At 51.1% G+C, this 25,511-nt stretch overlaps 1 protein-coding gene across 2 annotated transcripts in view; it reads right to left on the minus strand.

The window, feature by feature from the left end:
* LOC144166608 (MOB kinase activator-like 2) overlaps positions 1 to 25,511 on the minus strand; it is a 145,132-nt gene that overhangs the window by 94,225 nt on the left and 25,396 nt on the right. The window contains exon 1 of one of the 2 annotated variants that reach the window (XM_077696122.1): positions 11,569 to 12,060. The exons of the other annotated variant lie outside the window; for it this stretch is intronic. Within the exon in view, the coding sequence (XP_077552248.1) occupies positions 11,569 to 11,624 (56 nt within the window). The 5' untranslated portion in view covers positions 11,625 to 12,060. Of the gene's footprint in view, positions 1 to 11,568; positions 12,061 to 25,511 lie in introns of those variants that run through there. 2 annotated transcript variants of the gene reach the window in all.

A 25,511-nucleotide genomic window follows, 5' to 3' on the forward strand; every position in this document is an offset into this window, starting at 1 on the left:
TAGTTTGAAGGATATCCCTAAGTAGCTTCATCCGAAGAGTCAAAAGGATGGCGCCAAAACCCTGGTCTGGAACGTGCGCACCAAATACAGAGACGAGCCGCACGACGGATCCGCTTGCAGCCGAGAGAGAGGAAGAGGGAGAGAGAGAGAGAGATAGAGAGAACTTCAATGATGGAGAGTATAGCCTAGCACCGAGCCTGGCTTGTTACTCCATATGGAAACGAGAAGAGCGAAAATAGGCGGAACACGCGAGCACACAACCATCACACAAAAACGCGCAGCCGACTCTGGCCACCGAAGACACGCACAGAATCGCAGTTTATATCGAGCCCTGCACAAGAAAGAGGCAACCTTCGCCTTCTGCTTGACGAGCGGCGACAGGTTGTTGTGGCGCGGGGTCGCGGAAGACCTCGCACAGAGCATATAGCGACGGCGGCGGCGGTTGTGACGGCACCCGAGCTATAAAACAGCAGCAGAGGTGGCCTCGGGAATAACGGCGCTCTGGCCGGTAGCGTCTATAAAAAGAAACCCCTCCTTCAGCCAGTCCCCTTTCCGCACGTCGCAAGACGCAAGAGCGTCGCGCGTCCGCTACACCCCCTTCCTTCGCGAAGACGAGTCCTGCAGCGTCAATCTTAACAGATGCGCCTTTCATTTGCGGGTGGTTCGCAGCGAACCACCCGCACGTCAGCTCGCGCGTTGTTCATAGCGATGGCCACTCTGCATAGCAGCGGAATGTGTGTATACAGAGTAAGGGAGACGACCACATTTAGCGCCATGAGAAGGGAACAACAAAATAAATAAAAAAGGGCGACGAGAAATCAAGTTAGAACTTTCCAAGAATGTGTGGTCGAAAGCCTGGTTAGACTTCCTGTTGATCTGCCGCTTACTTTCACGGGAACTTCCTGGCCGCGCCAGTCATTACTACGAGCGGATGTGAAACCGATGAGGGTTGAACCACCACACAGCCTATAGCAACAACAACAGAAGAAACGCGCTTTTTCCCGAAATGCGAAGAGGCTAGTCAGGCAAGAGCCGTTTAATGTCTATATTCAGTACACCCTCGTTACAACAAAGTCGGTTTATTCGAAATCCGGCTTTCTTCCAACTATTTCATGGTCGCCACTGGAATGCATTGAGCGCAATTCACATACGTCGTTAACAAATTCCTGCTTATAACAAAGGCAGTTTACTGCACCGCAGATTCCGTCGTAACGAGGGTAACTTGACGGTTACTTCAGGGTTACCTGAGGGTGTTGTGTACCTTGAAAGCACTGCGTTAACGGAAACTACTACACAGTAACAACGTGCACAGCCCGCAATATCTTCTTTTTCTTTCTGTCAAATTGTGGAATAATGCACCGAAGCTACACCTATAGGCTCTGAAGCACGCCGCTGTGGAAGGCTGCGGGTTAACTCTGACCACCTCGGGACCTTTTCAACGTGCGCCGGAATTTCGTACACACGGGCGTTTTCGCTTTTCCCCTCCATCAGAAAAGCGGCCGCCGGGAATCGAACCCGCGTCCTTGGACGGAGCAGCACAACGCCTTAGCCACCGCCGCGCCCGCGGGAGGATCCTCCAGAAGACGGCGTGCTCTCCACTGCGGAGACGCGCGATCGCCGGCATGATGGCGGGAGAATTGCGAAGAGACGGGGGGGTCGACCCGCAGGCCGCGTCGTCGTCTTGGCCGAATAGGTCGGCGGCGGACGACACTGGCGGCGTGGGAACAAGGCGCGATAAATCACCGGGCGACGAACAATGTCCGCGTTGCCGCTGCAGCTGCTCCGCGTCGTCCTCCGGCGCTGCAGCTTCGCGCGTTTCCATGCCCGCGGGCGACGCCGCAGGCCTGGCGAGCAGCGCAGCCAGTGCTGCAGCGTCCGCCGCAGCTCCATCCATCACCGCGATTTTGTATAACGGTGTGCGCAACCAGGCCGAGACGACGCTGTTGGCCGGCCTGCAGCATAGCGGTGAACACAGAGCACGCTTGCGCAACGGCCCCGTTCCACCCTTTACGGCGGTGTTGTCCGCGAGAATGCTTCGTGCGGCAAGGTGTACGTACTCGATAGGCGCAATAAGGCGTCGCTGTAACAAAGTTTACGGTATCGCAAATTGCCCTCGCTATAAGCGACACTTCGGTAAAATCGAAGAAAATTTGCCCTGTGTGCCCTGCTGAAGTGGAGACTACGAAACACTTCGAATAAAGCGAGATCTTGAACAAAGCGACTGTGTTATAGCGAAGGTTTAGCCTACACCGCGGTAGGAACGTGGCAACAGCTTCGCAGTGGACGCGGGAACACCCCCCAACAGAGCAGCTGGAGCTTCAACACCCTCGATGCGGGCCCTATCACTACCGAGACCGAATGAACAGCATGCTTCCCGGCAAGGTCCCAAGAATGAATCTCAAGGCGGCTTTGAGACACCTTGAGATTAACATACGGCTCGTTCCCCGCCAGCCTACTGCGGTGGCTCCCCAATGCCCGGTTGTGAAAGCAGCGTGCTACCGTTTCCCGCCAGTACGAACTGCACCACTCTTCCAGCGAGCGGCAGAGCGCGTGCATGAAACACGCTGACCATCGAGCCACCCGAACGTGGCAACCCGGCGAGTGCACGCTTGAAGACGGTCTCGCCACCGCACAGTGCATACTAAAGGGCCCATTTAATCCCTGCTCGTTGCAGGCGCAGAAGAACAAAGGCGGAGGAGGCGCGTATGCTAAAGAGGTAGGCATGCAGCGCCCGACAAAGTGGTGTGCAGGCAGCGTTTATAAACGACCTGAGGGCATAAGGTCGCGTTGCGCCAAGGGAAGACGCGGCAACTAAAAGGTACAGTGTATAGCACAAAAAGCGGGACGCACAAAGCCCGGCGGAAAACCGGGCTGCGAAGTGCGCACGGGTCCGGCGAGGAGCTCGTATATAGAGGAAAGGAGGGTGAGGGAGAAAGAGGAGGAGAGCGGGCAAGGGACAGCGGGCTTTGTGCATACGCTTGGCTGAAACACCGAATAGACACACGTTGGTGAGCGGCGACGCCAAAGACTCGCTTACAGACCCGTACTTGCAGACACGTGAACCGCGAAACACTGCAGCCGGCTCGAGTGACGCCGACAACAGCAAAAGCAATAGCAGTGGGGTCATCAGTCCCACAGCCGGACAACGTATATAATTTCGTTCGAAGCGGATGTATACTAGCTGCTGGCGTCAATTGCGAACGACACTGGCATTAGAGAATTCAAACACCAACGTGGTGCGACAAAACAGCATGCGTACTGAACGAGACGATGCGAAAGGATTTCCAGGATCCCAAACAGCCGCCACAGTCAGCGGGCCGATTTCTGTAGCCGACCAACCGACGCCTCCGAGCACTGCATGCCTCCAAGCACGCGCGTACCTTGAGTACGCCCCTTGAAAAGCGCTTACGCCGGCGTCTCTTCTTTTTTCATTTTCCTCCGTCTCTAGGCTTACGCTGAAAGTGCGCGCAACGACGGCGGGGCACAACAATGAGTGCGCGGGCACGATAGTATCGCCCGGCTTATGCAGAACGAAAAGAGTTGAGGCCGGCGCCACACAGAGACTATGGAAGGAACGCGATAACTTTATAATCGCTTCCCCCAGACTGTTGCCTGGCCGGAGACTGGGAAGCAAAGACAAGACAATACCAGACTAGATAAGACCAACCAAGCTCAGGGCGAGAGAGAGAGAGAGAGAGAGAGAGAGAGAGAGAGAGAGAGAGAGAGAGAGAGAGAGAGAGAGAGAGAGAGAGAGATATGCGCAAAGAAAACCGCTCCGTAGGTTATCAGAGTTTGGGTTTGGGCTAGTTGGTAGCGGTAACCCATGACTTCGTGTAGCGCAAAAAAAAAAAAAAAAAAAAACGGAGGACACAGGGCGGCGACGGGTACAAGCGCTGTGCCCGTCGCCTCCCTGTGTCCTCCATCGTTTTTTTTTTTTTTTTTTTTTGCGATGCACGAAGTCATGGATTACCGTACCGCTCTGTAGGACCCAAATGGCGGTGCCAATATCGCAAGCGCTACATTCGCCGCCCTGGTCCTCCTAAATGTACGCGCGGGATTTCGGCTGCACTGAAAGCGCATTTCTGCGCGCGGTCTTGCGACACATTTTCAGGTAAAAACGCGTGGCAGAAACATACTCGCGCCGAGCAGGCATGCCCAAAGGTTGCGGATAATTATCGCTCGGTTCTAGAAGCCGCCCTTTTTCTGCACGTCGCCATCCAAAACAGCGCAGGGCAAGCGGACGGAGAGCAAACGGTGTTAGCTTATGATTAAGCACGAAAGTGACTTTCCATAGAACGTTTCTACGCACCAGCACACTGCCGCTCTCTCTATCACACACACGCACATACACCAGGACTGTAGTAACTACCTCCAAAAAAGAAGTAACTACCTAAAAAGAATTACGCATTACAGCGCGGTAGATACAACGCACACATTCGCAGCTTATGCGCGAATCAATGAATGAAAGAAGAGACGAACAAACACGAAACTTCTCCGTTACGAGCCCAAAAAGTGATTTCGTTTCCGCCCCATATCCAGTTCTTATATATATATATTGGCGCCAATATAAACGCTCGAAAGCGTTCTATGTTTTCACGGTGTCCTACAGGTAGGTTCTTCGAGACGCTTGCGGGCTTATATTTCGAGGCGATGGGGTCGAGCAACAGCTTCGCCGGAAGTTTCAGTCCTGACTCCGCGAGTTCACCGTGATTTTGTTATTGCGGACGAAAATCGACAAACTGGAATCAACGCAAAGCGCCATTCCTAGCTCCGTGGTAACCAAGGCTGCAATTTCGCACATCACTTCCTCGATGTTCGTAGTAAATAAAACGGAACCGACACAAAACGCAGCCCGTACACTTTCAGCTAATAAAAAGTCTTTACTATGAAAAGTCTTTACTTTTATACAAGGTCTTTACCATGGAATGTCTTTACTGAAATATGATTTATCGGCGAAGGTCTTCCTTCAGGCGAGAGGTTAGGAATCGCGGATCAGGGAAGCACCCACGAGCAGCCCAAAGCACTCGGAGAGAATCCCGTAGCTCTAGACGATGGCGATGTGGATTCCCGACTGTCTTTATGCTGATGATAACGCTGCTCGCACTGGTCAAGATGACTCATTCTGGGTAATGACGCCTCTGATGCTTTTGGGGAGCATGGATAATCTTATTCACTATACATTACCAATAAAACGTCTTTTCTAATAAAATGTCGTCACTACTTGCAGCCAGCAGAGGTTAACTCGACCGTCCCCGTTAGCACTCTGCGCCGGGCGAACTTCGATACTCAGACTTCTCCCCTCTCCCGAGCCGTGGAGCGGGGGACAGCTAAATCCAAGGAGGAGGAGAGCCGTCCCGCACCAGGTCAGTGTTCATCTGTGTCATACGCCTGGCGGCGGAAGGGCGGCACTCGCAATCGATTTTCGAGGTCTCGAAGGCTGTTGCGTGGACAGAAGGCAGACCACTAGCGGCGGGGAACACCGCGCGGCCACCGCCGCATGTGGGACGAGGCACCGGGCGCACTTGGCTGCGCAGCTGGGTCGCCAGCCGTCAACACGCACTCATGCATGCGCGCGCGCGCGCGTTCGCCGCTCGGTCGCATGCAACGCCGCCGCAGAAGACGTGTCCACGCCCTCCTGACCCCTCCGCGCGACCCCGCGGTCAACGCCGCGTCTCCAGAGTCACCTTCCCCACCTGGCACAATGGGGCGCTGCTTGCGTCACGTCACGCTCACTCTCACCCCCAGGCAACAACACTCTCTGGGTGGAGGGCGCCAATGCGTAGACGATGGATGAACCGCGAGAAGCTAACGGTGCACGGCAGCACGGGTGTGACGACTTCGAGAGCAAGCTGCAGTCAATGAGGTCAACCGTTGTGAACTTTCTATAGGGGAAGCATTTCGATCGCTTTCTGGACGCTCTCCCATTTTAAAATAGCCATTAGGAACGTATAATCGTGTCCTCGTTCAGCTCACGAGGACGCAGCTTCGATTCCCGGCTGCGGCGGCCGCTTTTCTGATGGATACGAAAAGCAAAAAAACGCCCGTGTGTACGAGATTTCGGCGCAGGTTAAAGATCTCCAGCCAGATGGTCGAAATCAATGCGGAGCCCTCCGCTACGGCGCGCCTCATCGACTGCGTTGCGTCGGCGCGTTAAACCCTACAATCAATCAAATCAAATCAATGCTTGTTTAGCTCACACAGACAACTTTTAAAGGGACCAAGAAAACGCGTTTTGTTCTGAACGTTTCCCAGTTGGAATGACAATTGTGCTACTTTAAACGTCGTCTAGCCACACTTTTATTCTGTATAATAAAAAGAAAACTCACCCAGGCACTTTCTCGCTCTACGCGAGACACCGCTTCCTTGTGGGTGTACAAGCCCGACGTTTCCTGTGCGCCTGCACGCAGCGTCATCCACTGCTTCGCTTGAAATGCTCCTATTCTCTTATGCAACTTCTAGGAGAGCTCCGCCCTTCGCTCTGCATAGTTTCCTGAAAACGCGAACGCTGGACAGGCACGCTGAACCTATGGTTTTGTTTTTTTTTTTTTTCAAATCACATTTCCCCCAAATGATCATTAATCATAAATACGACTATGACCGAAATGAATCGCGCCCCGACTGGTACCCCCTCCGTATTAGTTGTTCACTGTGGCCCCCGTTTTAAACCAAGTGTACATAATTGTTCATTGTGTCTACTTTTGTGTTTCATCTTGTAATAAGCTCATTTGTACGTGTACATAGTTGTAAATATGCGTTGTAAATATCATTTCCCAGATTGACATGTAGTGCAATAAATACCATGTAGAAAAAAAAAAGCGTAAGCAGCTAGTAGAATTTTGAGTTTTGGAACGATAGCCCCGGGTTTTAGGCACAGCAATGCTGCATTATTTTTTTATTACTTGTAATTCTTTTAGTGTACAATCGCCCTGGGTGATTTTTCTTGCGTAAAAATGATTATACCTGAATTCTACGCAATTATTTCGTAAATTAATGGTGATTTGGTATCTTTTAGGTCGTTTTTAAGGCGGGGCGCGGCAAATACACACATTCAATTAAAGTTTCGCATGGCACCGGAAATGCCGGGCTTGTTCCACCCTGACGTCTAGGAACTTGGTTTAGGGAGATTGGCGGAGGCTACTACAAAAGCTAGCGCCAATACACGTGAATGTGCGATTGCAGTGGTACACCTCTGGTTCCATTAGACCGTACAGCTTTAACGCTAGCATGACGTTCACACGTCAACGACTTACAAAGTGTAGCGGGGAATGTGAAAGTGCGTTTATATTTGTGAACGAAAAAAAAAAAAAAAAAACACGCGTTTGGGTGTCGGAACGGAGTTGATCGGGTTGTATCAAACAAAACAAGGATGCGTGTTGCCTCCGCGGACCCTATTTACGGCAAGTAAAACAATACGTAACATTTAAAGTGGTCCGCACTAACTTGCCTCACAACAACTCTCCGCATGTACGTGTAATGGATTTTTAATGTACGTGTAATGAATTTTTTAAAGGTAATTCCGAAACAGTTTCAAGATAATCGCGCTATCTACCAACTTCGAACGACGAATCCTCGTGCGCGCTGTTTACAGACATACGCAGCAGTCGGGAACGTAACACGCGTCGTCCACCGGACAACGCAAACTCGATGCGACCGCCCGCGACGGCCTAACAGACTGCTTGCGTATTGCGGATCGAACACCACGGCAAGACGGGGACAAATACACATATATAAAAATAACCAGCACACAGAAAAGCCGACCTTCAACTAGTAAACGTTATAGCCGCAGAGTCAGCGCTTGTACAGCGGCGTATTTTGCATCGACCTCGTCTCCGCGCGTTCTTCGATCAACAATGCCTGTCAACCAGCCAGTCAGCTGTCAACCATTGAGCACACTTTCGCAAAGGCTACGCCTTTGCCGTTTGTTGATGTCGAGATCAAAACCACACGGCGTCCCCAAAGGTCACACGTAGCCTCCACATCTTCCGGCATCGACGCACGCACGACAATGCAGAGACTTTTTAAACGCGCAGTTCGTTCACGTATGAATGCGAATTGATAGACGCAAACCCCCCAAAGCACCAACCACCGACTTGTGAAGCGTGAATAACTAAAAGAGATCCAGGATGGGCGACGGAATAAGATGGTTCTTTTTTCTTGAAAATAAACGCGTTTTATTTGTTGTTTGAAGACAAACGAAACGAAGGAATACGCCGTGAAACGGGCCAATGCGCAGAATTGGCGCGTTAAGTTCCAACGACAGGTTACAGGGCTGAGACGCCAATACACAACACGGCAAAAGCAGCAAAACGAAACGGAAACAAATGCGGCACTGTACAAGACCAACCACAAGAAGAAAGCTATCGCTACGGGGCGCACGCATGCACGCGTCCTGTTTATATCCCAGCATGCATCGCAAAGCGGGCCACGCTGTGTATACACCCTCGCGGGGGCAGCAGCTGGAAATGACAAAGAAACAAACAAGCAAGTAAATCGAGGAACGGCCGAGATCGATGTCCGTCTCGTCCCGGAGGGGGTTAATCGATCTCGAAGTGGGCCGATCGAGCCAGACGAGTATTGGGTCACAGGCGCAACGGCGTGCGCACGCACCTCGCGGCGAACGTTTCTACGGCCTATGCCTATCCGAAACGAGACAAAAGAGTCGGAGGCGGCCGTGACAGATCGCGTCTCGCCCGAAAATCGAGACGATCCATCCGCGGCGCACGCAACGATCGCGTGCGCGCGCGAACCGACTCGCTTTGGCCTCCACAGGCATAGTATACGGACCGTGCGCCGGACCGACGAAAGGCGCAAGCAGCTTTGGAAGACGAGGCGACAGGAAGACGTTTGAAGAGAAGGTTGGAGGAGCGTGATATAAAAGCATCCGATTCAAGTGGGAGGCACACTATAGAGGCTTAGTCCATGGCTTGGAGGTGCAACGATATATACTGGACGGCGCTGTTCCAAGATCGGAAGAGAAGAGCCACGTCATCCGTCAAATAACGAACTGATAGAACACGGCATGCGAAGGAACCGATCGAAAATTAGATACGATCTACTCAGGCTTCCCAACGCAAATCACTGACGCTTATGCAGGGCAGACTGTCCCACACCGGTATCAAATCGTAGATCATTCCCCACGTGTCAAGCCTTCATTCATCCTTCACGAACATCGCCACCGCGGCACTGGGATAACGGCAACGGCCCGTGACTGCTTTCGGAACGTGCCGCTAACGGGCTTTCAGTAACAAGTTCTCAGTCCTGGGAGCTGCCATTTTATCCGTGGGCTGTGCTAGCGGCCCTATATTCGGCGCTGTCGACAAGAACATGTAACTGCGCATGCGCAGCATGTACCGTTTAGACCATGTCGTGATGTTATTAAATATGAACGAATTAAAAGGTCTATCGCTCATTGCCTACGCTGCCATGATCTGCGATAATTAATGCAATCCATGGGCGAATTTTATGTCGCTCGCCTGCGCTACACGGACATCTTGGCGGACTACATGCAAAAGCGGCGTCCCCAACCCACACATCCGACTCACAAGAGATTAAGCCGCCCTCAGACTTACACCGACGCGCACCGCACCCTCCTCTATATCATCTATTCAACGCCGAATCAAGTTGCCTGTAATACGCAGTACCTTATAGCACCAGGTGTGGGAGGGCCAGAGATCACTAGATGTGCGCATGCGCGGGTGTACCGGGTACCGGGAACCGTACCGGGACCAGTTCTCCGTTCGGCTATAACTCGCTATTAGACTCAATTGCAGACTTAGGAGTAACTAAAAGGTGTAGTGGCTGTCTCAATGAAACCGCGAGGTAATAAGAAATCCATTTGAAAGTGCCAACGGCCGAAAGGTCACATGTGCCCGCAGTAAGCTGTTTGCTAGGGATAAAGAGAAATAACCACATGCTATACAGACGAAGGAGAGAATTCGCATGTGCCAAATGTCGAGGCTGTTTCAGGCGAATACCCGCCGCTCAGGCGTCGATATCACGTGACCCTTGTCCACTCAGAGCAGCACGTTCGGAAAGATGTTTTGAATATGCGAAAAGTAACGAGATAATTCGCCCACACGTGTTTTGAAACAGGCGCTGAAAGGCTCCCCCGATGGAATTGTTTTTATTCGGAGTTGTTGCGATGACAGCTGTCAATGAGTCACCAGGTGCGCATGTCACGCGCACACCCAGCGCGCGCGCTGGCAACAACAGCCGACAAACGCTAATGCGTTCCTTCCCTTTCTCCCAAATGTCACTCTCAGCCGTAGCTCGTAAACAATTCTCCCAAATGTCACTCTCAGCCGTAGCTCATAAACAATACGTACACGACAAAGCACGTTTTATTTGCCATATGGGTGACTTTATTCCCCGCTCGTGGAGTAGTTCCTAACCCATAATCTCTTCCCTCCTTTCCCATCTGTCGCCCCGGAGTGTCTTGTGTACACACTTGTTTAGCGAGTTCATCGATTACCTCACAGCGACACTAATTTGACACAAAGTTCCTAAAGAGATGGCGACGAAGTGCGGATCACGGAGTCATTAATCAAACCGAACAGGAATCACAGGTGCGACAATAACAAGCCACGTACAGCCCGCGCAGCGACGCCGCCACCCGCAGTTACTGCCGGCGGGGGCTTCTGTGCCGCTACCCGCAGTCGTCACGACCGACAAAAAGCGCTAACGCAGCTGCAGCCGCTCACGCACTCAGTTTCTGCACTGCTACACGAAGTCGACTGGGCTCCCAAAAAAGAAAGAAAAAAAAAAAAAGGCTGGAAACGAGGTCACGTCTCCTAGCAACGACGCCGCGGTGTTCCAATTCGTCTGCAAACAGTTCGATGATGACACATGCACGATCTCGAGTGTCCTTGATGACGGCATCCGCGCGCGCCGGCTAAACCACTCCTCCGGTATACGCAGACGACGGCAAGCAAGCCAAGCGAGACTGCACACGAAGGGCTAGCCAGCCGATGCGCGGACAGCGCGTCGTCAAGGGGTGGGGGAACTCGGGAGCGTGACTCGACTGCGTACGGAGAGAGCTCGGCTGATGACAAGGCGACCGAGTGAGCGGCGAACGAGATGAGCTAATTCGGCTGGACCGAGGAGAGAGAGACGTCGCCGAATGGCGACAAATCTGCGAAGCAGGCGACGTTGGCAAAGCGCGCGGTTGGCGACGTTGACGTTCTGAGAGACGTCCTTGTTACGACCTGACGGGGAACTAGATGGAAACAGCTGGCCCGCGAAAGCGAATGAGAAGCTGGGTGCCAACTTGCGTGTCTAATGAAGAGTTAAAGAAAAAGGAACGCAGCTCATTCACGGCAGCGAGTATGCTGTCGTAGGAGTCCACGCAATAACCGTCGAGGATTTCATCCGAAAGCTAGCGGCTTACGGGTAGGGTCGGCCCCCCAACTTAGCGGCAGTTTTCATTTAGAGAACAAAGCAAGCGCCTTCACGCACGTTCTTCGGAGCTTAATTATGATCACGCCAAGCGGCGTTGCGGCTGATCAGCAGCCAACCGCGCAGGTGCCCGACACCATGCTGTGGAAAAAAAAAAAAAGCGAAGGTTCTCACCAGACAAAGTTGAGCATGAACATCCCACGGTACTTGGCTCGGGCCACCGCGCACATGAGGCGACGAAAAATCCGCTGCGTCTTGACGCCTACATGCCGGGCCCCGGCACTTCCTACGTAGCCGCGGTCGAGGTAGCAGCAGTCGCGGTTGGGGCACGACGCGCCGACCGCCAGCGTAGTAGTAGGCACTTCGGACAACGGCGACGAGACCGCAGGCTGCCGACACGCATCATGCGGTCGCCCGAGTATAGCGCCAAGCACCTATCTGCCGACGGCACAGCACAGGACGAGCATGTCGACCGGGCTCGCAAACCACAACAACGACACGGCGGAGAGAAAAATCTGGGGGGCACAATCACACACGCCACGCAGGACGGGGGAAAAAAAAAGCGATTCCACAGTGCGGCGACAGCAGCTGAGATGAACCGCGTCCGCTTCGTAACTACCGCGCGGCGCTGGAGCAGACGACCTCCACAGCGGCAGCAGCAGACGACGAACAATTGTGACGTCACCTCGCTCAGGTGATGCGCCGCGAACGAGTAGGCGACGGCCGGCGCAGGACGGCGCCCCGAAGCCCTCGCGCGGCGCCGAGGCAGACTACGCGAATCGTTTTATCCGGGATCCAGGGAGAGGGGAAACGCCGGCCCGCCAACATTCAAACGCCGTGGCCAAGAGAAGGCTCAAGTTTCGGTCCTTATTCTGCGCATTCAACCTAAATTGTTGGACACTGGGCATACAGGTGCCAAACTTTCGACTGAAGTGTCTCGAATAACATGAATAACGAATAAAGCAATCAAGCTACCAAGACCTGACGGAAAAATCCAACCAGAGCGAGCACAAATCGAACTCGTTTCGAAAAAAAAAAAAAAAAAAACACTTTCGGCATAAAATTTCTTACAAAACCGGACTCTACAGCGGGAAGGAGGTTAAAACGCTCTTCCCACATCCAGCTTCACTGTACGACATCCCCCAGAGGAGGGGAAAGATAGCTTCACCGCGTCGTTTGCAAGCTGTCAGGAGAAGCCTCCACGACAGCGCGTAAGGACGGACAGCGCAACGCCAGCTTATCAGTAGGTGCGAAGCCCCTGAGGGACTCGGGCTGTTGGCGTCTCACGTTGTTGTCGTAGGCGTGGTCTCATGTAGTCACGGTAGTTACTAAAACACCGGGACACAAGTTTACGCGTCGCACTAGAACGCTTCGCGCTTCAGAGACACAAGACTTTTACAGCAAAGCTGTATACCTCTACCCTCCCCCCTCGGTTTTGTCTCCGTTGGCTAAAAAAATAAATAAATAAAACGCCAAGGCGCCAAGAATACACTTATACACTGCATGCCTCACCCCTACCCAGGTTTCAGGCTAGTGGGGATGGCCCGGGATTTTTTATAGCACTTCCGAAGCGACACGGAACTGGAATATGGCTTTAAAAAATCGGCAAGCTGAGCTGGTTGGTTTGGGATCAGTGTAAAAACTGCGCGCACATCGTCTGCGGTTGTTTCGTGTTGTGTATTTGTTTTTATGGAGTTTGTTTTCTGGGCGCAGTTTTTATAACTGAGTACCTCCTTCCTGCAAACACAAGACTAGAAACTGGGGATTGGGAAGACACTGCTAAGACGACGAATGAGATTTTATCCCGACTGCAAAACCGGATATCGCGCGGGAAGTTGATGTGCAAGTTAAATAGCAGCGGCCACAGCGTACCAAGGAGCAGAGATGATGTGTCAAGAGAGGGCCAAAAAGTAGCGTAAAGAAACCAAGCTTGATTGATTGTAGGGTTTAACGCGCCGACGCAACGCAGGCGATGAAGCGCGCCGTAGTGGAGGGCTCCGGATTAATTTTGACCACCTGGGGATCTTTAACGTGCGCCGAAATCTCGTACACACCGGCGTTTTTACTTTTCCCCTCCATCAGAAAAGCGGCCGCCGCGGCCGGGAATCGAACCCGCGACCTCGTGCTCAGCAGCACGACGCCTTAGCCACTGAGCCACCGCGGCGGGTAAAAGAGACCAAGCTCGCAGTCAGTTATGACAAGCACTTCTGAACACAGCATTACTTCCACAAGTAATAGTTCGAAAGTCGTCCCGCAAAGTTAGCGCTGAAGAGACTACCCACAATACTTCGTGTTCCATATAACTGTAAGGGCAATGTTTCACGAGTTGTTCTAGAGATGACAGCCCATGGCCACAACTTGATAGGTGTCCACTTGTGACCACTAACTTCGCCAAAATCGCGAATATTTCTACAAAGCTGCAACGATCAATTAGTAGCGCGAGTAAAAGTTTTCCGCTGTAAAATATCGCGTTTAACCATTTGACGCCCAAAACATTTTTTTTTTGCTTAAGATCGCGAAAACAATTTTATTATTAGGACGATGCAATGAGGTGTTGCTTCTGAGCAGCTCTGGGAACTTGTTGCTCCACATATCAGTTGAATAAGAATGCTACATTGCTCAGCATGGTTTACGGTTCAATTGGACACCGTAAACGTAAAGTTGGCATTGCTGTAATTTGTACTAACAACGAAATTGCACAATTTCGCTTACCTGTCACGAGCCCATCGAGTCGGTATCGATGCGAGTCGGCACGCATAAGCAAGCGCTTTTTTACCACGCAAAAGTACGTGCTGCCCTCTATTTTTCATTTTTTGAAGGTCCGGGTACCTTCGCCTGTTTAACATATGGCATTAAATGTCCAAAACCTCGCAAGGCCTGGAAGGAAGAAAAATGTTTGGGTTGTTGCTCCTGAGCAATGCTGGGCATCAAAGGGTTAAAAACGGTTCTTCCGGAACTCAGAGGGGCACAGAATAAAAAGAATAGTTTCAATAAGAAGAACAAGGCGCAGAAGTTCATACTAACGCTGGAAATCAAAATAGCGCTCTTAAACCGAGGACGGTGGGTGCAGAGTGGTGCACGGACTGAATGACAACTTAAGCGCGACAATCACGGTACCAGGCTGTGGCAAGATAAACTAGACACGAGTCGAGGAAACTCGCTTAAAAATACAAAGATTCCAATGAGAAACGCAGGACTAAAAAAAAAAAAGAAGTCAAGCACGAGAGCGCATCGGCATTGTCAAAATTTCCTTTAACCAGACGCAAGGCCAGTGAAACGTGGCAAATATCGAGAAAACATTTTACTGAAGCGGAAGTTTTCCGGAGCAGCGAAGATAAACCTGCTACAGGCAAAGATATACTCATACAGTGTACGTACACAAAAACGGCAGAAGCAACATAGCCAAAATACGAAAAGAGATAGCCAAATCAGTCAAGAACCCCATGCGCCGCAGTAAGTTAGCGACGTTAGACATGATATACTCGTATATTCCCACGAAAATAAGTAGACTTGGGAATTTGCGCTGAGCGAGATAGAAAGCGAAGGCGGAAGGAGACGGCGGAACAATGGATCTACTAAAGGGCGAAAAAACGCTCGCAAAGTTATTCTTAGGGCACTAAAGGTACTACCAAACTGTACAATACCAATCTAACTTTAATCCAGAACAAGGGGTACTGTCAAACACCTCACATAATACACCCCCATCCTGCCCTATATGAAAGTACAGCAAGACCTCGTTAACCACCCAGAAATCGTAAATTCGGATAATTTGGCATTCTCTCTCTCTCTCTCTCTCTCTCTCTCTCTCTCTCTCTCTCTCTCTCTCTCTCTCTCTCTCTCTCTCTCTCTCTCTCTCTCTCTCTCTCTCTCTCTCTCTCTCTCTCTCTCTCTCTCTCTCTCCCTCCTCAAAATGCGCATTGCCCTATGGCCGCGAACCTTCGTTATTTCGGCGCAAATTTACGCGGGCACCGCTTATTTCGGACCAACGCCTCCTCGAAACGCAAGGCTCAACTCTCCCCCACCATGGGGTGAGGAGGGTGCGAAATACGAAACAACGGTGCGCGCGGTTTTACAGTACATGCTGCGCTCCCTGGCGACGGGCCATGTATGCACAGCAGGCATAAGATGGGAAAGCCCTCTGGTAATTCATTCTTACTGCGCAGCCGCAGCCCCTCGCTTAGATTGCGGAACATACACTAAAAACCACGCGCAACATTGTTCGTATTTATATTAATCACGATAGTACATCGCGTCCAGTAAACAGCTACCCTTCGAAGTACCCCTCCGAAGTTCAGCTTGCTGACTTCGTTGCCATAAATGGCCAGTTAAGCTACGATGAGATTTAAATTTCAATTTATTTTCCAGAAACCCTGCACCGTCAACGATGCCGTGGGACGAATGAGGCGTCCGATGACGAGGGCCCGTGCGATGTCGTATCGGGTCGCACTGCAAAAGAAGCCGCAGATGCTCCCGCTGTTCTAGAATAACATGATGCTCCTTGCAATACTCTTACTCTGCACGGACTGTAGCACGTTCAAAAACTCGTTCTTTCCGCCAACCTATCCGCCCCAAGACAAACTAGCATCACCGACTTTTTCGCGAAGTAAAGGTACACATAAAAGAACTTTAAATGTGCTGTTTTTGTCGTTCATCCGATAGTCCAACATACGTATAATTCACACATTTTAGATGCGACGCTCAGAGCATCTCTTGTCGGCGGCCCTGTCCTTCCTGCGTGCGTCCGTTGTTGTCCGCGTGCGTCCGTTGTTGTTGTCCGCAGCCACTCACCCCCTCTCCTCTCCGATAGCGAACTCTCTCTCGCGAGGGGCATTGGATTGGATTCGATTGGATTGGCTTGGCTTTGACTTGGATTGGATTGGATTAAAGTAGATTGTGTTGGATTGTGTTGCGTCATAGCCGCGGCACACTCTCTCTCTCTCTTCCGCGGTCTCCTCTCCTTCGGGCGCGCTGCGCATATAACCGGTGTGCCGCTCTCCGGCGGCCTTTCGGTCGACGGTTGCTCTCCGCTTGCGCTTGAACCCCCCTCAGCGTCGCATCACACCAGGGTTCCCGCGAGGGGAGGTGGGCGTAATTTTGTATCACTCCATAGACATCCCAACTAACGCGCTTTCTGGTCGACAACATGACTGGCACCTTATACTTCTGGCAATCCAGAGAACAGGCTGCATTTAGCAAATACCGGATAATTCACCAAACACATGCGTTATCACACGGCGAAACACAACAAATCCCCGTTAACTAAGGTATGAGCTTGGGCGTGTTGGTATAGCATTCTCGGAACAGCGCAAAGGCACGAGGACGAGGCGTAGACAGGACACAGCGCAGACTAACAACACATGTTTATTGCACAAAATTACTTAAATACAGAATTATGTGGGAACAAAAGAGAAAGAGGGAAGATGAAAGAAACACAGAAATTTCAAGCCATCACTGCAGCTCACGTGCTGTCACCAGATAAAAAGGCAAATTTCTTTGTCGGTTAACGACACCGAAGGGTAGCTGACACACTTGTCTTTGTTAGAATATATCTCGTACGCTTCAACGATCTCCCGTGACATTTGATTGTTACCTTTATAAAGTGTGGAGAACTTTTTGAGGTCCGGATAACAACCGCAATCTTTACAATGTGCGCCTAGATTTCCGTTATCTACCTTTTTCACGTTATTGCGATGCTCGCGCAATCTGCCATCGACACATCTTCCAGTCTGTCCGATGTACTTTTTCTTGCATTTGTTCAGCGGTATCGAATAAACCACTCCATCCGAGCAGGCCACGAACGCGGCGTGCGATGCTTGGTGCTACACGTGTCGGACTTGACGCGGCCCTCATTAAATTTGTTGCAAAGCTTGGATAGCTTCTTAGGAGCGGAGAACAGGACGTTGACGTTAGCGCGTTTTGCAATCTTCCTCAGATTATGCGAAAGCGTATGAATGTATGGGATAGTTGTGATTTTCCTTTTATCTCTCTCTTTTGGAGCATCTTGCCTGTTTCGTTCATCCTTCACCAGTTTTAGAACACTCTCAGCTACCGGAGTCTGTAATTAGAAGTTCCTCTGAAGTCGTTGATCATCTTAAAGACATCAGCAACAGTAGCCTTTCGGCCTGTTCGGTGGACATAAAAGACCTGTATTACTCTATTCCCCACAAAGAGCTGCTCTTTTGTGTAGAAACATGCATTGATGCTTACGGGGCCACTTTGTTTCAAAATACGTCAGGCATCCCTATTGATAAGTTCTTAGAAATGCTTGCCTTGTACCTCTGCTCTACCTTTTCGACTTGGGAGGGCAACATATAGCTTCAGAAGAAAGGAAGAAAGAAACCCGACCCAACAATTAAAGAAAGATACATTTTGCTATATTCTCATAACTATAACCAGAAAGCATTTTTACATTTGTCCCACGTGATCCCCTTCGACGAGACCTTTATTTTGATACCCCGCACACCCTAGCAGGATCATATGGAATTCATACAAGTCAAACTAACCATGAATTTAATGACTGTAACCAGGACGCATTATTTAAATGTCCGACGTGATTCCTCTAACTAAAACCTTCAATTTGACACCCCACATGCTTTAGCGGCCCCACCTTGAATTTAACCCAATCTATGACTCATAATGACTATCTCATGATTAGAACCACGAAGCCTTTTTTTATTTGTGTCACGTGATTCCCCTCGTCAAGACCGTAAATTTGACACCCTACACGCCCTAGCGGGGTCACTTCGAATTTGCACCCAATATAAGACTCGCCATGACCATCTCATGGTTATAACCAGGAAGCATTTTTGCATTTCTCCCACGTGATCCCGCTCATCAAGACCATTAATTTGATACACATCACATCCTAGCGGAATCAATTTGAATGTTAAACCAATCAATGACTAACCATGACTATCTCATGATATAACCATACTGCATTTTTGTCCCACGTGATTTTCATCGGAAACTTCCATTTGATGCCCCACACACCCAGTGGCGTCATTGTGAATTTTAACCTAATTTATGAACCACCATGACTATGTCATGATCATGATAATAATCAGGAAGCACGTGATTACCCTCATCGAGACCTTGAATTTGATACGCCCTAGCGTCATGAAGTTGAATTTTAACCGAATCTATGACTAACCATGACTACGTCATGATATAACCATAACGCATTTTTTCCCGAATTATTCCCCACATCGAAACCTTGAATTTGATTCCCCACATGCCCTCGCAGCGTCATTTTGAATTTTAACCCAATCTACCACTCATTATGACTGCCTGATGACTACAATCAGGAAGCATTTTTTTAATTACCCCGCGTGATTCCGTTAATCGGGACCTTTAATTTGATACCTTACACGCCTTAGCCTCATCAGTTTGACATTTCACCCAATCTAATATGGTCATTATTCTGTCTTAAGGGGCGCTGCCCAGTCAATTCAGCTAATCCATTTGAAACAGTAGAAAGGACAGCCCCCGCCCCCATTTCCCCCCGGCTCTCACCTCTTCCTTTGTGACCCCTAGTATATCAAGCCGTTAACAGTAGCAGGCGAACAACCAGCACGCCAGCGCCGCCGTGTGCTTTCCCACCACCCTTTCCCACGCTCTTTGTGGATCCGTCAGGAGGAAAAGTTAAGACAACCCTTTTTAAGTGCGAATGCACTTTATAAGCGACCCCCCACCATCCACCGCCGGCGGCGGCGGCGGCGGCGTCGGCGTCCGCAGTGCTCCTCTATATTTAAAAAAGAAACAGCATCCGGCGCCAGGTTTCGATCCGAGGACTTTGCGGCCGCAGCGCGACGCTCTACCGACCAAGCCACGGAGGCGACGCGGATATCAGTGTCAGTGACGCGCCTTATATCTTTAACGCATTCAAACTACGTCGTCAGCGGCGTGCGTTGGCGACTCAGCGGCGTTATAGCGGCTTGATAACTGTGTGGTGTACACGTGATACTACAAACCCGATGGAAGAGATGGAAGAGAAGGCGGCGAGGCGGTGGGCTGCGGGGGCCGAGCGCAAGCGCCGCAAGCGGGCCGACAACCGTGCATTCGCACTTTCACATTCTCCCCCTCGGGGAAATGCGGGGGAATTTTTTTTTTTATGACCTCACCAGTCAATTATCACTCACGCGCCCAGCCGCGTAACTTGGTATACAGCAAGTGCTTAGGGTCATGAAAATTCAACAAGAAACTAAAAAAAATCAGACACCCCCTCCCTCCCAATCGATCATGTGGATCGTGAATGGTGCCGTACCCGCAGGTAACCTTAATTCTGTGCCCACAGTGACGCATGAAACTTAACAGCCAACCATAGCTGCCTGCTAGGCTACTCATATGTACTCAAACTCAAATTGGACTCAAACTCATATGTACTCAGAACTCAAAATGTACTCAAAACTCAAAATGTACTCACTCAAAATGTACTCAGAGCTCAAAATGGACTCAAACTCAAAATGTACTCAGAACTCAAAATGGACTCAAACTCAAAATCTACTCAGAACTCAAAATGGACTCAGAATTCACTAGGTCTCAGGCGTACTCAAACTCAATCGGACTCAAACTCAGTCGGGCTAACTCGGCTCAAACTCACTCAAGCTCAAACTCAGCATGCCACACTAGCCTCGCGCTCACTCGAACTCAAACTCACGTGTGAGCTTGAGTCCAAATGAGTCTGAGTGAGTGGACTCATGAGTGAGCTCGCCGACCTCCGGATAACGTGGGTGGGGGGGGGGGGGGGGGGACGATTGGTGCAACACCTAAGGGGCAGGAAGCGAAAATCGGGAATCACCGCAGTCATGTCGAATACGTCTAAAATTAATAGCAAGCAGTGAAGTTAGCGGAAGAACACTGGACAAGTTCGTATGGATTCATCTCGCTACAAGCAGCGCTAAGCCGACGAAACAAGGAAACGGAGGAAGGCATAGGACAGGCGCTGTCCTGTCTTCCTGTGTCGTCGGTTTAGCGCTGCTTGTAGCGAGAGAAGTTAGGACGGGATTGTGGCGCACAGGATTGGAAACCAACGAACCAACGAGTAACACAATGGGTACCGAGTGACGCGATTAGTGTAGGGGCTGACCGAGCAGTCGCGACGATACCGGAAAATACGGGAGGAAACAATGGATCCGGACGGGAGGACGAGACAGTACAGTAGCAGGAAGTTTTCGTGCTCCATCTGGCAGAAAACAAACATTTGACGATGACAATGAGGGAAGCTTGACACTCGCAAAAACGGATTGAAATGCAGGGAACCGGAGTGCCTTTGCGGCGTGGCGCGAAGCAATTTTAAGACTTGAGGATCGGATCACTCATGCAACAAGCCTATTGTACGCTGAAAGTACAAAACACTTAGCGCTTAGAGGACGATTGTTGTAACCACTTGCACTATATGGCTGCGGCGCAGAACGTGCCCCCAAAGCCTTTACCTCGACTGTGAGCCCGTGGAGATCGAATAGGAGCGGTGAGCGCATCGATGGAGCTGCAGCACTCAAAACAGTCTCCGGGAGGGTAGGGGGAGCTCTTAACCTGTGCACTTAAACAGCGGAGCTGTTTAAGCTTGAGCTTGGTCCGGTGGCGTTAGCAAAAATGGATACCAAGAAAAAAAACTGCGCCGCCTGTAAAGTGTGCACCACCGCAGATAGGGTACTATAACAGTGAAGCCGGCTTTCGCGCCTGCGCGAGTGGGACAACAGGGGAAAATGCGTATCGCACCCCTTACTATACCATTTTAAGGTGATAGTCTTTATTGGACTAGTAAAACACAAAAAGAAAAATTGACGCTGCTTGCAACTGGGGGTGGACCTATCTTGTCTTCCCCTGGGATCGCTGTCAGTGGGGGGGGACCGACCGGAACGGCCTTGCAAAATCCGGCTAACCTTGGCCTCACGCCTCAGCACTTAGGCTAGCCTATCAAGAACATCGCGAAACCTAAAAAAAACTTAGCAAAGCCTAGCAAACTTAGCAAAACCGGAAAAGCCTAGGTCAACACCCAGTTCCTCTGTTTCTCCAGCGCTGCACCACTAGTACAAGCAGAGCCAATTTTTTATCGACGACAAAGTAAAAGTGAGCGGAAGGGAGAGGGGCACGTTTTTCGGGTAGGACGCATCCATTCATGCTCAATGAGCGCATGAAAATTGACACAGTGCCGAAATCACGTTGCACCCATTGCAACAAAGACAAAAGCGACAACGAGAGCAAAATCCAGGATAAATAGAGCGGAGGTGTGGTAGTTGATGCACGCACGCACACACACACACGTCTTCATTTCTTTTTGGCGCCAGCGATACGCTAACACCGGCCGCATAAGTTGTTGCCGAGGGGCGCGGTCTCGGGTACGTACGCAAGTACTATCGGCAGTAAAGTTTTCGGAACCAGTTACTCAAATGTTCGGCATCCCACCCAAGATCACCTACGCGTATACAAACGCGCATGGCCTATCCTTGATCGCTACCTAGGCGGCGGAGAAAGTTAACCCTGGCAGCCGAAAACGCGTGGCTCAGATTTTTTGGCCAGTGTTACACTTAATTCATTTTTTTTTCTCTACTTCCCGGCATGCGCCCTCATATTCGATTAAATAGACAAGGAACGGGGCGGGGGGAGCAAGGGCTTGTCCGAGATAACGTAATCGCTCGGAAGGTACCCACCGGTGCGAATCGCCCCGGCAGAGAAAAGCCGGTGAAGTGAGGCTGCAGCTATACGCGGTACGCCGCCTTTCGGCCCCTTCGGACTATAGAGCAGTGAAACGGAACAGCCGGCCCTGGGCCCTCTCAGATCGAGTGCCCCTCGGCCCGACGAGTGAGCCAGAGATCGCGTCCACTCGAGGAGGTGCTCGAACAGGAAGCAATGAGCAGCCAGGGGAGAAAGGGCAGTGGCGGGCAGCCCTGCAATCGCTCCAGATAAGGACGAGGAACTTGACACACGCGCAGAGAGGGCAATCGAGCCGGCCGGCCGCATGACAGGGAAAGCACTGTGCAAACACGATAAAAAGAGGGACCCTTCTTCCTCAATGAAGGGGAAAAGTCTCTCCGCCGAGTCCGGCAGAAGGGGTGACGCTTATCTGCCTTATCTCGAAAGAGCTAGCGCGCGACAGGTGGGGGATCGCACGCGATACTCCGCCGCCGCTGCGGCAGTACCTGTCCGCTACACAGAAAGGGATATCTCCAGCGGTTATGGCGTGAATAGCGCGTGATACCGCGCAACAGAAAGGCGCCGCCGGCATACACGGACACGAGTCACCAATGGCAAGGTCAAACTTCGGCTGTTCCTCATTGGGGGCTCTTTTTATTCCTTTTTTTCGAACTACATCAATGCGTTTTTGCCGCCGACGGTACAATATCCCTAGCCACGTCAGAGAAAACACCTGGTGCCAAAGAAGGAGGGCAAGCTTGACAGCGGCAAGAGATCGGCGATCTACCTTTGTGGTAAACCGCCCCAACCCAACCACGGAATTCTGCGTTTTCAAACTTCCCCCGTATGCGTCCCTCACACAGTACTTGGCATGCAGTGTTAACAGAGCTCCAAAAGAGAAGCCTGCCACGTAAATGCTTCTCTGTCACGTAAATACTTCGCTTCTCTTTCTTAAGCACGCTCTTCCCCTCCCATTTCGCTCCTCCCACGACAAAGTCAGAGGAGGTTCCCTCAAGTCAATTCAATTTTGCCGCGTTCCACTGCTGGAACCCGGAAAGAGTCGAGCTTCGTTCTAGTGGACACACATGTGGCTGTCCGTTTCCCTCCCTCGTCGTAGGCATCTCCCCGTCTGTGTAGCACACCAACCCAAACCCAAACCTCTCGACCGTTGAGGACAGCTGACAAATCGCATTGAGCAACGCGACTTCCATGTTTAAATTTCTCGCCAGCACATCGCGCATGTCAGCGGTAGCGGCATGCTATGCATGCACGCCCCCCTGTATCCACTCCCAACCAGTGCACGCGTAAACCTGCAACCCGTGATGGGCGTGTACTTAAACGTGAAATCACGGGCGAAGATGTCCAGCGGAAAGCCTTCCATGCTGAAGAATTGTGGGCTGATCACGACGGCGTCAAAGCGGGCAAGTTGCTTCGGTAACGCCCGATGAGGGCGCTACCGCCGTTATCAGCAGATTGCCAAACTTGTGAAACAGACAACGGTGGTGGCGAGGGGAACAACAGTTGTGCAAGCGGGGTCGGCGGTGGCGAGGAGGAGCGCCGCAGCGGCGCCGAGTAAAGCGGCTTCACCGGAACGAAAACTGGGGGAGGGGGTGGGAGGGGTACGACATAAACTGCTTCGCAGTAAAAAAAAAAAAAAAAAACGAGAACCCCAACACACGTTGGCATCTGCAACAGAACCACGATAACGAAAGATGGAAACCATAAAACCTTCGAGAACAAGTTAAGAATGATACCTTTATTAGGTATATGCACTGCAGGGGGTTCTCTCGACGTCTCGTCTCAGCAATTTTCAGAGGTTTGTCACAGCCGGCAGAATTAACGCCCGACAGCTCTGTTGCACACACAATAACTCACCGAAGTATATACCTTTCAGAGGTAGATGTAAAAATAGTTATCATGGTTATCTTCGCCTCCAGTAAAAAGAAGGACATTGGAGAAGAGTAATAGGGCTTTGTTCGGCAGTAAATCACCAGGTGCGGATCCCGCGGCCAGTGATCGTCGCGGACACCGCCGGGGAAGGCCGGTTCGGCCAAACTCAATCAACTGAGCTGCACGGCTCAGCCCCCACGCTCGTGCAGGCCATGTTCTGCACTACTACCGACTGGCAGCCGCGTCAAGGGCAGGCAACGAACAGCCAGCGCGGAAACGTGGCTGTTTACGAACTACGGATCGAGACGAAAGGGCGCCGGGGTCGGCGCGAAGCGCTCAGCTGCCCAGGTTACCAGCTCCGTTCCCCGAGGTGGCAGCACGCAACGCCACTTTCGACTTTCGGGTCCGATGCACGCGCGATGCGCAGAGGCGGCAGAGGGCGACACCGCCGACAGCAGCCTGCGAGCTGCCCTGCGCGCGTACTACGCCGCGCAAAGGGTTGAGGCTAGCTGCCCTTCTACCGTAATGCCATGGCTTACACTGACGCTAGCTTACACCGAACGCGTGCGCGCTTGAAACAAGCATTGTGTGCGACCCTGCGCATTTAACATCCCCGCAGTCTGTATTACATTGAAGGGGTGCATGGGAATGTTCTCTAAACACAGCTAATAAAGGCGACAAATTTCCAAGGTTGGGCGGGTACCCGCACCTTCCGTGCTCTCAGCAGGCTTCAGCAAAAACGAGGACAACGACAGACAGCGGGAAGCGAGCACCCGCTGCAGCTGGAATCGGCTGCAGCGATAACAGGAACGTGGAAAGGAGAAAGCATGCAGGTACACTCATCCACATAAACAGTAAGATAGAGGATACAGGATTTACACAACCACCGCGCCTGCGCAGTCAGATTAGTACCCCCCCCCCCCCCAATTGTCAGCGTTCCTGTCCTTCCCAAGTAAGGTGCCCTCTATTGTCTTTATAGGTGGCTATAAGGAACTGTACTAACTCGTCATCTAATCCCTGGAGTTTCAGCATTCTCCACAGCCGCTCTCTGTTTACGTTGTCATATGCCCCTTTAATTTCCAAGAACGTAATCCATAGTGGTCTATTCTGTGCTTTCGCAATTTCAATGCATTGCGTTATCACGAACAGATTGTCATCCAGTCGCCTGTCTTGTCTAAATCCATTCTGCAGTTCCCCAAGGATTTCATTTTCTTCCATCCATGCTTGAATTTCTGATTTTATCGCCTGCATTACGAATCTATACACCACTGATGTTACCGTAAGTGATCTGTATGAATCAATACTGGCTTTGTTGCCTCTGCCTTTATATATTAAATTCATCCTACTTTCTAGCCAGTCCTCCGGTATTTGTTTGGTTCGCATCACCACCGTCAGGGAAAGCTAACTTTCCTGCAGGGCGTACTGGCGTACAGCGGCATCAGTTAGGACACAAAGGTTTCGGTTTAAGATATGCTGTATCACGCATCATCATCATCATCATTATTTAGATATTAAAGGGAGCAGTTGGGGGGTACACACTGTCGCTTTTATAAAGCAGACGAGTTGTTTTAGATGCGAAGCATCTCATGCTCGGG

The sequence above is a fragment of the Haemaphysalis longicornis genome, unplaced genomic scaffold (genome assembly GCF_048455015.1).
Source record: "Haemaphysalis longicornis isolate Haplotype H1 unplaced genomic scaffold, Haemaphysalis longicornis Haplotype H1 scaffold_18, whole genome shotgun sequence".
NCBI lineage: Eukaryota > Metazoa > Arthropoda > Arachnida > Ixodida > Ixodidae > Haemaphysalis > Haemaphysalis longicornis.